We start from the raw sequence: 14,057 nt of genomic DNA on the forward strand, positions 1-14,057 counted from the left end.
TGCATGGTCAAGGCACATATAGGAGTTGATGCTTCCAGCTCCTCCCCCTTGTCTCTCTCTCTCTGTCTCTCTCCCACCCTCTCTCTCCTCTCCAAAATGAATAAATAAAATAAAATAAAAAAATTAAAAAAAAAAAAAAAGGGATTAAGTTTCTGGAACCAGTGGCAGAACTTCCTTTCTGCTGCGCCCCGCCCGCCTGTCGGGCGGTGGGGGGTAGGGGTGGGGCCGAGGGCGGGCCGAGGGCCGAGGGAGGCGAGGGCGGGACCAAGGTCCCACCAGCAGGCGACTGTCCTCTTTCTCAGAACTCTGGGTGGCACTGAGGGCGCGCAGTTAGAGCTAGGCTACAGCCACGCAACCAGTCCTGGACTCCGAGTTCTTCTGCGGCCCGAACGCTCCTGTGCCCTGAGGTCTCCGCTTCCACCATGAAGATAATAAGGTGAGAAGCCATCGGTCAGGCCCTGCGGGAGTCGGAGAGGAGGCACCACAGTAGGGAGCTGGGTGCCCAGGAGGGACCCAGTGTGCCCTGGTGACCCGCGTCCGGAGACCCGCTCACCTGGTGGCGCTGCGATTCGATTAGCGCGGAGGGCTGGCGGCAGGGAGCGGGGTGGCATAGGGCAAAGCCTGCGAGTGCGGTTACCTGCTGACCGGTGGCATCCGGCCAGAGGCGGCGCTGGGGACAAACGGCAGTGCTTGGGTGTGCTAGGGGGCGGCGTCCCTGGGAAGGGAAGGGAAAACGCTTACTGCCTCTCCTCGACTCAATCCCACTTCCCTCCTCCGCCCCCCAGAGGATTGCCTAGACTGAAGAATGTGATACTCCCAAAGTCAGCTGGTGCCCGCCGTTTGTTGGCATGCCTCCCATCCCACACACCAAGGGTTTCCCCCTCTCCCATTAACAGAGCCAAACTGGGGAAGGTGGAGTTACCTAGGTCCAGCCCTCACTCCTGGTCTCCTGCCAACCTAAGGATGGACAGCTTTGTTCCTAGCTTTTTGCCAAAAAACGACCCTCAGGGCACGTAGGGTGAACAGCCTGTGACTTTCTTGATAAACTGGTGAGGCACCTGGTCCTCAGGTTTTACACACACAGCCCCAAAGCTTGCCTATATCTGGGTCCCATAGCCTAGTCTCCCCAGTTAGAAATGTAAGTAGTTTTATTTGATTTTTTTTAATTAAATTTATTTATTTATTTATTTATTTATTTGGCAGAGACAGGGAGAGTCAGAGAGAGGGACAGATAGGGACAGACAGACAGGAAGGGAGAGAGAGAGATGAGACACATCAATTCTTCGTTGCGGCTCCTTAGTTGTTCATTGGTTGATTTCTCATATGTGCCTTGACCGGGGGGCTCCAGCAGACCAAGTGACCCCTTGCTTGAGCCAGCGACCTTGGGCTCAAGCTGGTGAGCCTTGCCCAAACCAGATGAGCCCGCACTCAAGCTGGCGACCTCGGGGTCTCAAACCTGAGTCCTCCACAACCCGGTCTGATGCTCTATCCACTGCGTCACTGCCTGGTCAGGCTAAAATTAAATTTATTGGGGTGACATTGGTTAAGAGGATTATATAGGTTTCAAGTGTGCACTTCTATGACACCTGATCTGTGTATTGCATTGTGTGCCAACCACCAAAGTCAAATCATCTTCTATCACCATCTACTTGACATCCTACATCCCGTTCCCTCTGATAATCACCCTTCTATTGTTTTTGTTTGTTACTTTCAGTTTTCTATCCCACATATGAGTGAAATCATATGATTCTTAACTTTTTCTGACTGATTTATTTTGCTTAGCATGATATTCTCAAAGTCCATCCATGTTGTCACAAACAGCAATATTTCATCATTTCTTATGGCTGAGTAGTATTCCATTGTATATATGTACCACATTTTCTTTATCCAGTCATCTATTGAAGGACATATTGGTTGTTTTCATGTGTTGGCCACCATGAATATGCTGCAGTGAACACAGGAGTGCATGTATCTTTGCAAATAAATGTTTTCAAATTTTGGGAGTTGATACTCAAAAGAAGGATTGCTGGGTCATATGGTAACTCTATTCTTAAGTTTTTGAGGAACCTCCATACTGTCTTCCATAATACCTGTACCAGTTTCCATTCACACCTGCAGTGAATGAGGTTCCTTTTTCTCCACAGCCTCTCCAACACCTGTTATTACTTGTCTTTTAATAATAGCCATTCTAACAGGTGTGAAGTGGTATCTCATTGCAGTTTTGATTTGCGTATCCCTAATAGCTAGCCAAGATGAGCATCTTTTCATATATCTGTGGACCATTGGTATGTCTTCTTGGGAGAAGTGTCTGTTCAGGTCCTCAAAATGTAGGTAGGTTTAGACTGTTTCCTAAAAAAAAAAAAAAAAAAGCCCTAGAATGTCACAGCCACTGCCACCCTCACCTGGGAACCATGACCCTGTGCCTTCTTCTAGCTGACCCAAGGGATGTTTGCTGGGGCAGGAGGCAGGGCGGTGACAGGGTGCAGGCAGGAATGGTGGGCCTGGGAGGGGAGGGTGCGTAGGGCTTGACTACTCACAAGGTCAGAGGACTGTCCAGGGGGAAGGTACAGAGAGGCCTACAGGTGGCAGCACCCAGGAACAGGGCATACTGTATCCCCTGTAGGAGCCCAGAGCATATGCCCAGGTGCCCTGAAAAGGCTCTAACAGGCACATGCACATACTCTGGAGTCTGAGCACAGACAGGGCTGGCTTTGTGAGTGCCCTTGGGTGGGCATGGGAGAGAAATGGCCACAGAGAAGTGTTCATAGCTCTATATTTCAGAAGGTTGCTTTGGCTCAGGGGAAGATGGCTGGAGGGGTCAAGACTGGAGGTTGAGGTTATCACAGCTGTCCCCCAAAATAGGAATGGTGGCCCCAACAGGGACAGTGAGAGAAGACAGGCCCACCTGTACACTGTGGCCTCTGTTAGGGCATGGGGGAGCCCCTGGTATCAAGGGATATGTCTCTGTGCAGAGTCAGATGACAGCTGTCAGGGGTAGAGCAGGGGTCTCTGTCCAGAGCTCAGGGCACATGGCATCCTGGGAGGCCAGAGGAGGGGGTAGCTAGACTAAAGGATGCCAAGGCTCCCAGTTGGAGGTGCCAGAAGCCTCAAAGGCCTTCTGGAAGTTTTTACCCCTGACATCCTGGCAGCCAGCTGCCCACTGGTGGGAGGAACCTCCCAATTGGGTTTCAGAATGAGTGCCTTCTACAGAGGGTGTCCTGGAGCTCACCAACGGCCACTTGGGCATCTTAGAGCTTCTCTGGCTCCCAAAAATTAAATGCAGCTCTCTAGAAATACTCTGAAAGTGTTTTTTCCGCCCTTTATTTCATACAATTTCTTGGAATCCATCCCTGCATGGCTAGGGCACCAGGGATCCACAGACCATGGCCTTAGGAGTGTCTTTCACTACCCTTTATCACACTCATTTTTATTGGGGGGGCAGGGGGCAGTTGTTAACATGGCATCTGGATGGTTGCAGGGACTTGCTGTGCTGTGCTGGGCAGGGAGGTAGATGAATCCGCCGCAGGGTCCTCGCCCGTGGGCTAGCTGTCAGTGGACTTGTTCACTTTTCTGTGATGGGTGTTACCCTCTCCTGCTCATGAGAAGCAGCCTCCACCCTCTGGAAGAAGTGGGACTCACCTGCCTTTCTGGTTGCTTTCCAGTGCTGGCCTGCTCCTCCTGCTGCTCAGCGGCCTGCGAGCTGGTAAGTCTGACAGCCTGCGCCCTCCTGAAGCCAGTACCAAGCCCTTCAGTGCGGAGACTTCAGCCCTTCAGGTCACGGGGTGTATCTGTCAGCAGGGCCTAGACACAACCCTTCTTGCTTTTCCAGGGGCCCCTGTGAGGAAGCTAGGCCTCATGCCTGGGTCATGCATGGGATTGAAGGCGACAAAGGGAACGCATGTCCAGACCCTCTGGTCTGTTTTCTCATGTGTTAGATGTAGGTGGAATGCACCTCCTTCCATGAGTTTCAGTCCTCTGTTTTCCAGATGAGCGGAAGCTTCCTTTTCTTCCAGGCCTCTTCACCCTACTCAGCCCTGGGAGGCTTCCAGAAGGGCAGCGGAGACTAAGGCCTTGCTGAGCCTTCCAGCTCAGAGAGTGGCAGGGCAGGGGACACGGCCACTTTTCCAGCAGTCACCCAAGTGTTTGTACAGATGGTAAAGCCAGACTGAACATGTCCCGTGGGTCTTTCTTGACATAATTCAAGCAGCATTATAAGGCTGTTGTTGAGAAACTGATGTATTCTTTTAAATGTCTAAATTTTTACAAAAACTTTTTAATTTTAATTAATTATAAGCTCTCAGGAAGTATCAAAAAGAGTGCGGTTTGGTCTCGGTGCCCACCCCCTTCTCCCAGCGCTAGCCTCTCACATCCCGACAGGAAATCGATATTAGTCAATGCGTCGCAGGAGCTTACTGCAAATTCTGAATGTTTAAAATATTGCATTCTTACAGTATGTTATGAGTACATTTCTTTATTTACTGAAATGAGTCAGAATTGGTGTTTGCAAGGGTCTCCTGAATACCCCCTGCCCTTGCAGGCAAGGAGTCAACCTCAGAAAATAAATGTTGGACTTTTTGAATCATTGCAGATAATAAAAAAATTGAAGTCAGAGCAATGGTGGGCAGCACCGTTGACCTCAGCTGCATTTACCCTGAAGAAAACAGTTTCAAATTAAATGAACTTTTTGTTTATTGGCAAATTGACATTAATGGTGAACCAAAAAGTGTAGCTTACTACCTGTCCGGGAACAGCTCTGTGGGCCATGACGAGTACAAGGACCGGGCCCAGATGTCACTAGACAGCATGAAGCAGGGCGATTTCTCTCTACATCTATACAACATCACCCCTCAAGACGAACAGGAATTTAACTGCCTGGTGTTTCGGAACTTAACGAAGATTTGGCATGTTGTGGTCATGCTGCACGTGGCAGGTAAGAGCATCGACACTGACAGCTGACTTCATCCCAGCCTATGGCCTGGAGTTGGCATTAATGAGACCCATTTTCTGGCTCATTCACCTGTTTCTTCCCATGAAGAAAATCCCAGTCTCAGTTAGCAGCCTTCTGCTTTACTGTGCATGAAGCTGCATTGGTTGAAACATCATTCAACTCTTAAGAAAGTTTTTCATAACCTGAAGCTCCCTTATTTCATAGAAATATTCCTAATCTTGGAGTCTTTGCCTTGAACTCACCAACTCATCTCAAACTAGAGTTTTAAAACAAAATTAGGAAGGAGTACTATAAGGCAGTTTTGAGATCAGAATTTAAGAAGAAAATTAAAAACAAGATGCTTAGGGCACAGTTTAGTTCAGATATAGGCTGTGTTCATTTCAGATGATGGCAAGCTTTTCATGTCACTAGATGCACCAGTCTCTTTGGAACAGGGAGTAGGTGCCAGTCACAGCCCTCGGGTTCAGTAACTCCCCTATTGGGGTGGAGAGGGGCGACTCTGGGGCAGAACAAGGCCAGGACCATCTGCCTTGACTGCAGGTGCCTCTCTACCAGGGTCAGGGGCACAATGGGCCACCTATCCTCTAACCTGGCCATGGGCACTGTGTACCTATCCACTTCTGACTTTCAGAACCTGGCATGCCTCACCACCCATTCCGTTTCCCTGCAGCAAACTACAGCATGCCTGTGGTCATTGCTCCCAGCAATGCCTCCCAGGATGAAGAGCTCACCTTCACATGCATGTCTAAGGATGGCTACCCCAGGCCAAACGTGTACTGGATTAACAGGACAGACAACAGCCTGCTGGATGAGGCCCTGCAGAACAGCACAGCCACCCTAAACGCGCGGGGGTTGTATGACGTCGTCAGCGTTCTGAGGATCCGGTGGACCCCAAACGTGAATGTTGGCTGCTGCATCGAGAACGTGCTTCTGCACCAGAACCTGACTGTCAGCAGCCAGACAGGTAAGGTCTTCCCAGGGTCTGCACACCAACCCAACCCCAGGTTGTGGCCCTGGGGGGATGGTAGATCCTCTCAGGAAGAAGACAGAGCTCCCCTAGAAGGTGACCCAGTAGCAGCATCAGAAAGGTGATTAGAAAGGAGAGGAGGGAAATGTCAGGTATTCAGTGATGGATCCAGCACATCTGTGGGGACAGGCACAAGGACTAGGTGCTCAATGCACACTGCTTGACTTAATCTTCATTCATGAGGTCAATTTGGTGACCCATTTCACAGATGAGGAACTGAGGGTCTGAAAGGCTATATAACATTTCAGAAGTTCAGAACTAGGATGCGACAGTATCAGGATTGAAGCCCATACCGTCACAGCCCCCACCAAAGCTCTTTGCCTTTGGGCACCTGCCCCCTAAGAAGACTGGCCCCCTGGTGCTATGGGGTCCAACTGGACCCAGCTGCTGGCCTGAGGCCTCCCCATGGAATGGCCACATATAGGTGACTCCTTAGTAAAAGGCCATGGGCTCTCAATCTGTATTCATGTCACCAATGTTGAGATGAGAGGTAGAAGGTGGAGGTGCATCTGTGGGCTATGCCTGCTGCATCCCATGACCTATGGGGCTCAGTGCACAGTGGGAAAGAGTACAGTGCTCCCTGTTCAAGACTTAGAAGAATCCAAGATGGTGGCAGCAGAGCATCACACCAAGCACAGGCCCTTCTGAGCCTGGGCCCCGTGAGCCTGCACAGGTCACACAGTGTGAAGCTGGCCCCGACCTACAGTATGAGTGAAGCAGGAAAACATGCTCAGTGAAAGAAACCAGTCACAAAAGGCCACACATTGTATGGTTTCTTTCACATGAAATGTGCAGAATGGGCAAATCCTTAGAAGCAGAAAGTAAATTAGAGATTGTCAGGGCCTTGGGTAGGAGGTAAGGAGTGACTGCTGATGGGTATGGGTTTTCTTTTGGGTGATGAAAAAGTCCCATTTTGGGTAATGGTTGAGACTGTACTGCATTGTGAATGTATATTAAATGCCACTGAATTGTTCACTTTAAAATGGTTCATTTCAGTCTGACCTGTGGTGGCGCAGTGGATAGAGTGTCAACCTGGAACACTGAGGTTGCCCATTCAAAACCCCAGGCTTGCCTGGTCAAGGCACATATGAGAAGCAACTACTACGAGTTGATACTTCCTGCTCCTTTCCCTCTCCCCCTGCCTTTCGCTTTCTCTCTCCTCTTTCTAAAAGCAATAAAAATCTTTTTTAAAAATACATAAAATGGTTAATTTCACATTATATAAATTTCACTTTTTTTTAAATGTCAGCAATAAAGCTAGAAAAAGATTAAATTCAATGTAAAAAGCCAGGAAGAACCTATGCCCTCCCCAGGTGTGGGCCTTTAGAAAGGGCTGGGCCGCTGGACCTGGGCAGGTGGGCAGGAGTGACACTGCAGGAGAAAGCCCTTCTCTCCCTCAGCTTTGTATTTTAAAAATCACAACATGATATCAGGGGAGTTCTTTGGAATTAATGCTTCTTAAAGATGAGAAAAGACCCTAGTCCTTACCCTATAACTCTTGGGTTACTTTACCTTTTCTTGTAGGAGCACTGAAGGAAGATGAAGGCAGCAACCCAGATATCCCAGGTGGTGACACGTATGCGCTGAGAAACCGGGTCGTGGTGGCCGTGCTCGCTGTGCTGATTGTGGCTGTGGCAATAGCTGTGGGCTGGGCGTGCAGGGGCCAGTGTCCCCACTGGAGCTATGCAGGTACCAGCTGGGGTGCATGTGTACATGCTTGGTATTTATTTGGAGGAAGTCAGAGTTTTTGCCTTTTCAAGATGTTTAGAAGCTCTGCAAGGAATTGGTTGCATTTTAAGAGCAGTTTTAATGGCACTAACACCTTGACCATACATAGCTCCACCAGAGCTCTGCCTGTGGAAGCCCGAGGTCTGAGGCTCCACTCCACGTTCCTGACACCATCTCCCAGGTGTGGGTTGGGACGGATGGACACTGAACCTAGAGGTCAGGATGGCATTCATCTCTGTGGAAGCTGAGCTGCACATTGACCAGGCCACTGAGGACTCCCTGAGTCTGGGGCAAAAAGCATCTTTCTAACTTACCTCTTACAAAGCACCTGCCCTGAAAGTACTGTGGCCTGCAGAGCCCTGCCCTGTGAGTCTGGTCCTGGCCCAAGCCCTTGGGCTGCTGGGGGTTTTAGGTTGGCCTCTCCCCATCCTTTGCTGAGCATTTCTGGTTTGTTCCAACAGGTGCCCAGGCTTCAAGATCAGAGCTGGAGCTCACTGGTGAGTTTGCCAAGGGGGTGGAGGCTCAGGAAGAAAACATGCAGGTTCCCTGGGCCTAGGCAGCTTGATAGCCGCTTTCTCAAGTTTGCCACTTGGCAGAAGCAATATTTGGTGACTAGGACATAGGTGCTTCCATTTTCAGAGATACTGAAACCCCCAGTGAAGGCATTTTCCACTAGCCCCCTTCGGAACACAGTCCTGTCCACATCGCCACTTGCTGACATTGGGTTATGAAATTTTCCAAAAGTACTTGGGGCAAGGAGATTAAGTAGGACCCCTGGCACCTCCACCACACTGCCATTCTCCAACCTCACTGCCTCCGTGCACACGCCCCACCCTCCTGCCCCATCCCTACAAGGGTCTCGAGTGAGTTCAGACACTGAGCCCTTCCTAACAGAACAGTGGTGTTTTGTGGGGGAGCTGAGCACCCCACAGTCCCAGGAGCAAAGGTCAATGCAACTCACATCCCAACCTGGGAAAAATATTCACCGACAGTCTCCAGTTTCCCACCAGCAGGTGCCTTGGGCTGTGAGTAGCTTTGCAGTCAGCCAGCCTTCACTCGACACCTTAGGCAAACACCTGCTCCTGTCTGAGCCCCATTTCTCCTCCTACGGGAGGGTGGGCCCACCTGTCACCCATGTGGGCCTGGTCACGTTGGCTGTCCTGGGGCCCATGCAAGGCAATTTCAGAGAACTCTGAAACACAGCTTACTAAAAACTTGGGGCCTGCCGATTAGAGTCCAGGGAAGCACACTGTTTGCAGGCTGCTGTTTAGAACCCCTTGGTTTCATCCTCCTGAGTCCTGAGAAAATCTCTTTGCCTCTAAAGTGAAAGTGAGCAGGCACAGCATTTCACATTCCTCTCTCTTCTCTTTCCTTCCAAGACCACGTTTGACAAGAACTCCCCATCTAGGACATGGACAAGGCTTCTTCTGTAAGATGCCACCAAGAGGCATGTCAGATGGCAGCTTGAGAATTGACTCCATCAGGCTGGTGGCAAAGGGGGACTATCAGCACCACCTGCGCCATTAACAAGGAGCTTCATGGACACATAGCCTCCCTTGCCTTGGAGGGGACGTGCAGGGGCTTCCCCTGGAAAGAATGTACTTGACCCCAGAGAAAATGTGCTGGGTACTGCCCTGTCCTTGAGGGAGGCCCTTTCAAAAGGGCCGGCAGCTCTGGGACACATTGTGTGACCCTACGTGAGCGGGTGCTGCACCTTCGCTGCCAAACACAGCAGAAAGGGACCTCGAGATGGCTCCTTCCTACCACCAGCCCCAGAGTCCTCAGAGCTCCTCTCTGTCCCAGATGCACACTGTGGGGCGAGGGGTTCTGAGAGCGACAGGAGATGTTTGTGTAGAAGAAAAGTGAAGGTATCCACTCTCTTCCAGGACAGCCTCTGCTGGGTGGAGGTTGATGGAGGGTGCCCATAGGACTCCAGTGACTGCCGGTGTATGTGTCCCACATGCAGGAAACAGTCAACACTGAAAGACTCGCTTGCCTCTGGGATACTCACTGGGAAGAAAACTCAACCTCGGTTGTTCTGGGGGAAAGCTAGGTTTCCGTCCTATAAAAGCACAATGGAATTTCATGTGAAGAAGGTTGCTGCTGGCACCCACGTACTTGGGCTCTGCAGCAGGAGGGTTGACTCAAGATCATGTGTTTCCAACAGACACGGGCTTGGACATGTGACTACCAAAGTCTTTCAAAGTGGAACCATGACGTGGATGGAGAGGGCAGTCCCGGCAGTGTGGCAGCCTTTCAGCACACACAGTCGTATCCTCAAAGTAGGGGCTGGGCAGCTCCTTGTCACTGCCCACACTGTCGCCCATGGCCTCTTGCCCGACCTCCCCTGAAAACTTGCATGGTCTGATGGAGACCTCCCCTCAAACGCTGGGTTCCTCGGAGCCCACAGGCCCCCCAGGTGATGGGGGACGGGCAGCGGTACAGGTTGTTGCCTGGAATGAATTTTGAGTTTGATGTTTCCAGAAGGTTCTGCAAAGAGGGTTGCCAGCTAACCCAGGTATGCACACAGGAGAATGGGACCTGTGGTTCTGCCTGTGGCTACTCAGCACTGATGCGCCCCAGACCCGGACTTGGGGCAGAAGTAAGGACCAGGCTCCGTGGTAAAGCCGAGCGCAGCATTTATCACAAGAAATCCTTAGTTTGTTTTTGTAACAAAAAGCCCTCACATAGCTTTTAAATTAGTGGGATGAGGGACCTATCCAGACTTTTAACATAAAAGCATTATGTGTCACCCTAAAGAAGGACAAAAGGGCCACTAATGCCTTTGGAGCAAAGAAGCACTGCGTGTGGTGCCTGTCCTTCCCTGCTTCTGCCCCACTGCCCCTGGGCCCGGAGAGGCTGCCCCTCATGCTTTCTCCATGCACTGTGCTGACCTGGACCTGGGGCTCCTGGACAGCCGAAGCCACGCTTCCATGCTCACCTCGCTGCTGGTCCCCTCCCGTGGCCAGGGAAGACGGACTGGCCAGTAGGACACAGCGCACTTCCGTGTCCCCTAGGCTGGCTCCGGCTCCTCACCCACCATCATTTACTGCCTGTGCTGTACACCACTGAGTGTCCGTGTTTGACACCTGGTCCCACAAACCCAGTTGAAGAGAATATAAGATATAAGCTATGTCAGTGGCTTTGTTCAGCTCAGTTTCTCCTTACTGCAGTCTGGGGTCCCTGCCTCGCCCCATCGGTTCTCACCCTGGGGGAGCTGAGTTCTGTCCCTCAGGTAACACTAGGCTAGATTTGGAGACATTTTAGTTGTCTTATTGGGGAGCCCCTACTGGCCTCTGGTGTGTAGTAGGTGGGGACGCAGCTCCAAGCCCGAAAACACACAGATGGCCCACCGCAGAGAAGTGTCCCCCGAAGGTTAGTGCAGGGTGAATCCCTGCCCTCTGAAGCCACTTTCGCAGGGTGGACAGGGCAAGTGGAACCCCTGCTTCTCACCCCCCATCCACACTGGGTCTCGGAAGGACATTATGGTTAACAGGGTCAGTCCTGTGAGCGTCCTAGGTCAGGGCCATCAGCCTCCTACCTCCCAGCACAGCCCCTAGATGGACACTTCACAGAGGCTGGAATCTGCCCCTCTCACCACACTCAGAACCAGCCAGGTGGGGCACAAGAACCCCGGGCACCTGGCAGTGCTGTTGGAATCCTGGTCTCTGGATGCCTACGGCTCTTGCACTGCCTGCCCCTCACATGGTCGGTGAGCAGTAAGCACCCCCTGAGGTGGAGCCTAGATTAGTGATTGGGCAGGGGGACAGGCAGAAAGCAGCTGCCTGCATGACCAGAGCCTGTCACTGTTCCCGTGCCTCTGGTTCCCCTCCTGTACGGGGAGGCGTCTGGAACCAGATCTGCCTACTGGCCCCTGCTGCTCAGATGGTCCCTATGACCTTGGCCACCATGGCTAGTTCATTTTGTCCCACTGTAGGGTGAGCAACTGTGGCTTTAGAACATCCTCCACGCCTGGGCACCTCAAGAGCAAGGTGCCCTGCTGTACCCGTCCATGGCCCCAGGCAGTGTGTCAGCTTTGTTCCCCTGAAGCCCAGCTATGCAGAGGAGGCCTCCATGAAGAAGGCAGTGTTGTCATCTGGCCTGGGATAATTCTGTCCTTGGTGACTGACCAGCCCACACCCAGCCCAAAGGCTCATCAGGAGCTGAAGAGGGATGGTCTTCTCCCTCCCCCTGTGGTCTTCCTGACCCACAATGGTCATTGCCCACCCTATCTTTGTCCCCACCCCCGTCTGCACTAGGCCCTCTGCTGCATCCTGACCAGGATGTAGCATCCACCGGGTACCAGAACAAACGTCAGAGACTTTCAGGAGTTAAGATGTTACTTTATTGGCCAGTTTAACCTGCACAGGGGCGAACTCCCAAGATGTCCGGAGACACCGTACTCACAAGGAGCTGCAAACAGAAGCCGCACCTGGCGCTTACAGCCAGGTCCTTATATATCCTAAGTGAGCAAGCATAATACAGAAGCAGATGTGGCAGTTTAGCTATTGGCTAGGGAGGTCGCACGCAGCATAGCAACAGGGGCCGGTTTTAGCTTAATGGTGAATTTCAAACATAAACTTCTGATAAGGTTCATTGACCTTCTTTGTTCTCAGCTTCGCAGGGGCCATATCAGCACTCCCTGTTCCTTCAATAGTTACACTCTTGGCAGCCCCAGCATATCAGTACTCCCTGAATCTAACACAGGACAGCCTGCCCCTTGGTCTATATCCTAGATCAGGGGTCCCCAAACTACAGCCCATGGGCTGCATGCGGCCCCCTGAGGCCATTTATCCGGCCCCCACCACACTTCCGGAAGGGGCACCTCTTTCATTGGTGGTCAGTGAGAGGAGCATAGTTCCCATTGAAATACTGGTCAATTTGTTGATTTAAATTTACTTGTTCTTTATTTAAATATTGTATTTGTTCCCGTTTTGTTTTTTTACTTTAAAATAAGATATGTGCAGTGTGCATAGGGATTTGTTCATAGTTTTTTTTTATAGTCCGGCCCTCCAACAGTCTGAGGGACAGTGAACTGGCCCCCTGTGTAAAAAGTTTGGGGACCCCGTCCTAGATTCTCACCTGGAGAGTCTCCTTAGTGACTGGTAGGTAGTTGACACTTTTCCTCAAATCCATATTGGTTCTGCTTAATCAGGGAGAGGCAACAATCTGGGGAACTTCTGTGAGAAGGGTGGGTCAGGTAGCTCCTAAATATGTGGGCTGGACCCCTGTCTAAGGAGCCAATGGGTCTTTAATGTCAAGAATCCAGAGGTCTCCTGTCTACCTGCTTGTCTGGGGTAGGGGTATGGCCTGAGCTCTGGGGAGGGGGCTTCTGCCACAGTCCCCTGTTGGGATAAGAGAGCCCAGGCTTCCTGGAGAGGACCGCTGGTCCCTGCAACACTAACACTGAAAAGCTCCAATGTCAGGAGCTGTGCAGATTCCTGACCAGCAAACTTGTGTCAAGACTTGGGTGTCACCAGAATCAAAGGCTCCTGAGGACCCTGATCAGGGCCTTGACGGGAATGGGGAGTATCTGAGCCAAGAACTAACCAAGGTCTTTCCATCTGCCCTTCTTTACCCCCTTCCTCCCTAATGTCCTCCCTCCCCCACTTACCTCTCTCCTCACTGCCCTTCTTCCACTGCCTTCTTCCTCCAAGTCCTTCCTGTCCCACCCCCTCACCTCCTGCGGTCAGCACAGGGCTCTGCCCCTCCCCTGGGACACTGACTCAGCTCCACGAATCCCTGCCCTTTGACCCTGAGTCTGCGTGGGCAGGTGCTAGAGCTGCTGGGAGCAGTGGAAGGGGAGGGTCCCAGGGCAGGGACTGGCTGTGAGCAGGGAGTGGTCCCTCAAAAGGCACTGGGGGTCTGTGTACTGGAAGGCAGTTGGTGATGCAGGAAGCTGCTGACCTAAATGAGGGAAGCACTTCTTAGAGCACAGTGGCTGTACAAGTGCTTCAGTGTCCCAAATGAACTGACCCATGGGCAGGGGACAGGGGCAGTGAGGACTCCTGCTCTTGGCAGGTCCAGGGCAAGTCCCCCTCTCTCACTGGGTCTCTGACTCCAGGATGTGACTAGGAGGTGATACAGCAAACACCATGATTTGTAAAAAATGCCACCTAAGAGGGCTTCTGGGTCCAGGCCCCAGGATGGCGGACAGTAAGGGCCTCTGTGTGCAGTGCCTGCTCATTACTGGGTCAGGCAGAGAGGCCAGGGACACATCCTTGCTCCTGAGGCCTGAGCTCCTGGGAGGGTCCTGGGTGCCTCAGAACAGAAGCCCAGTCTCTCCCAGTCTGGAGGCCAGAGGACCAGATCAAGATGTGGGCAGGGCTGGCTCCCTGAACTCTGAGGGAAGAC

At 51.8% G+C, this 14,057-nt stretch overlaps 1 protein-coding gene across 5 annotated transcripts; it reads left to right on the forward strand.

The window, feature by feature from the left end:
• Positions 1 to 246: 246 nt before the first annotated feature.
• Positions 247 to 12,223, forward strand: ICOSLG (inducible T cell costimulator ligand). 5 transcript variants are annotated; one of them, XM_066370051.1, is made up of 8 exons: positions 247 to 436; positions 3,663 to 3,703; positions 4,014 to 4,154; positions 4,589 to 4,930; positions 5,619 to 5,912; positions 7,500 to 7,664; positions 8,162 to 8,200; positions 9,590 to 12,223. In XM_066370051.1, the coding sequence occupies exons 4-8, from the start codon at positions 4,615 to 4,617 to the stop codon at positions 9,613 to 9,615; spliced, it is 840 nt and encodes a 279-aa protein (XP_066226148.1). In that variant the 5' UTR covers positions 247 to 436; positions 3,663 to 3,703; positions 4,014 to 4,154; positions 4,589 to 4,614; the 3' UTR covers positions 9,616 to 12,223. The 5 variants fall into 5 exon arrangements, with proteins under 5 accessions (XP_066226148.1, XP_066226144.1, XP_066226145.1 ...); XM_066370047.1 differs by lacking the exon at positions 4,014 to 4,154 and having other exon boundaries at positions 9,590 to 12,222; XM_066370048.1 differs by lacking the exon at positions 4,014 to 4,154 and having other exon boundaries at positions 8,165 to 8,200; positions 9,590 to 12,222.
• The last annotated feature ends 1,834 nt before the right edge of the window (positions 12,224 to 14,057 follow it).

This window comes from Saccopteryx leptura, chromosome 2 (assembly GCF_036850995.1).
Source record: "Saccopteryx leptura isolate mSacLep1 chromosome 2, mSacLep1_pri_phased_curated, whole genome shotgun sequence".
Classification (NCBI taxonomy): domain Eukaryota; kingdom Metazoa; phylum Chordata; class Mammalia; order Chiroptera; family Emballonuridae; genus Saccopteryx; species Saccopteryx leptura.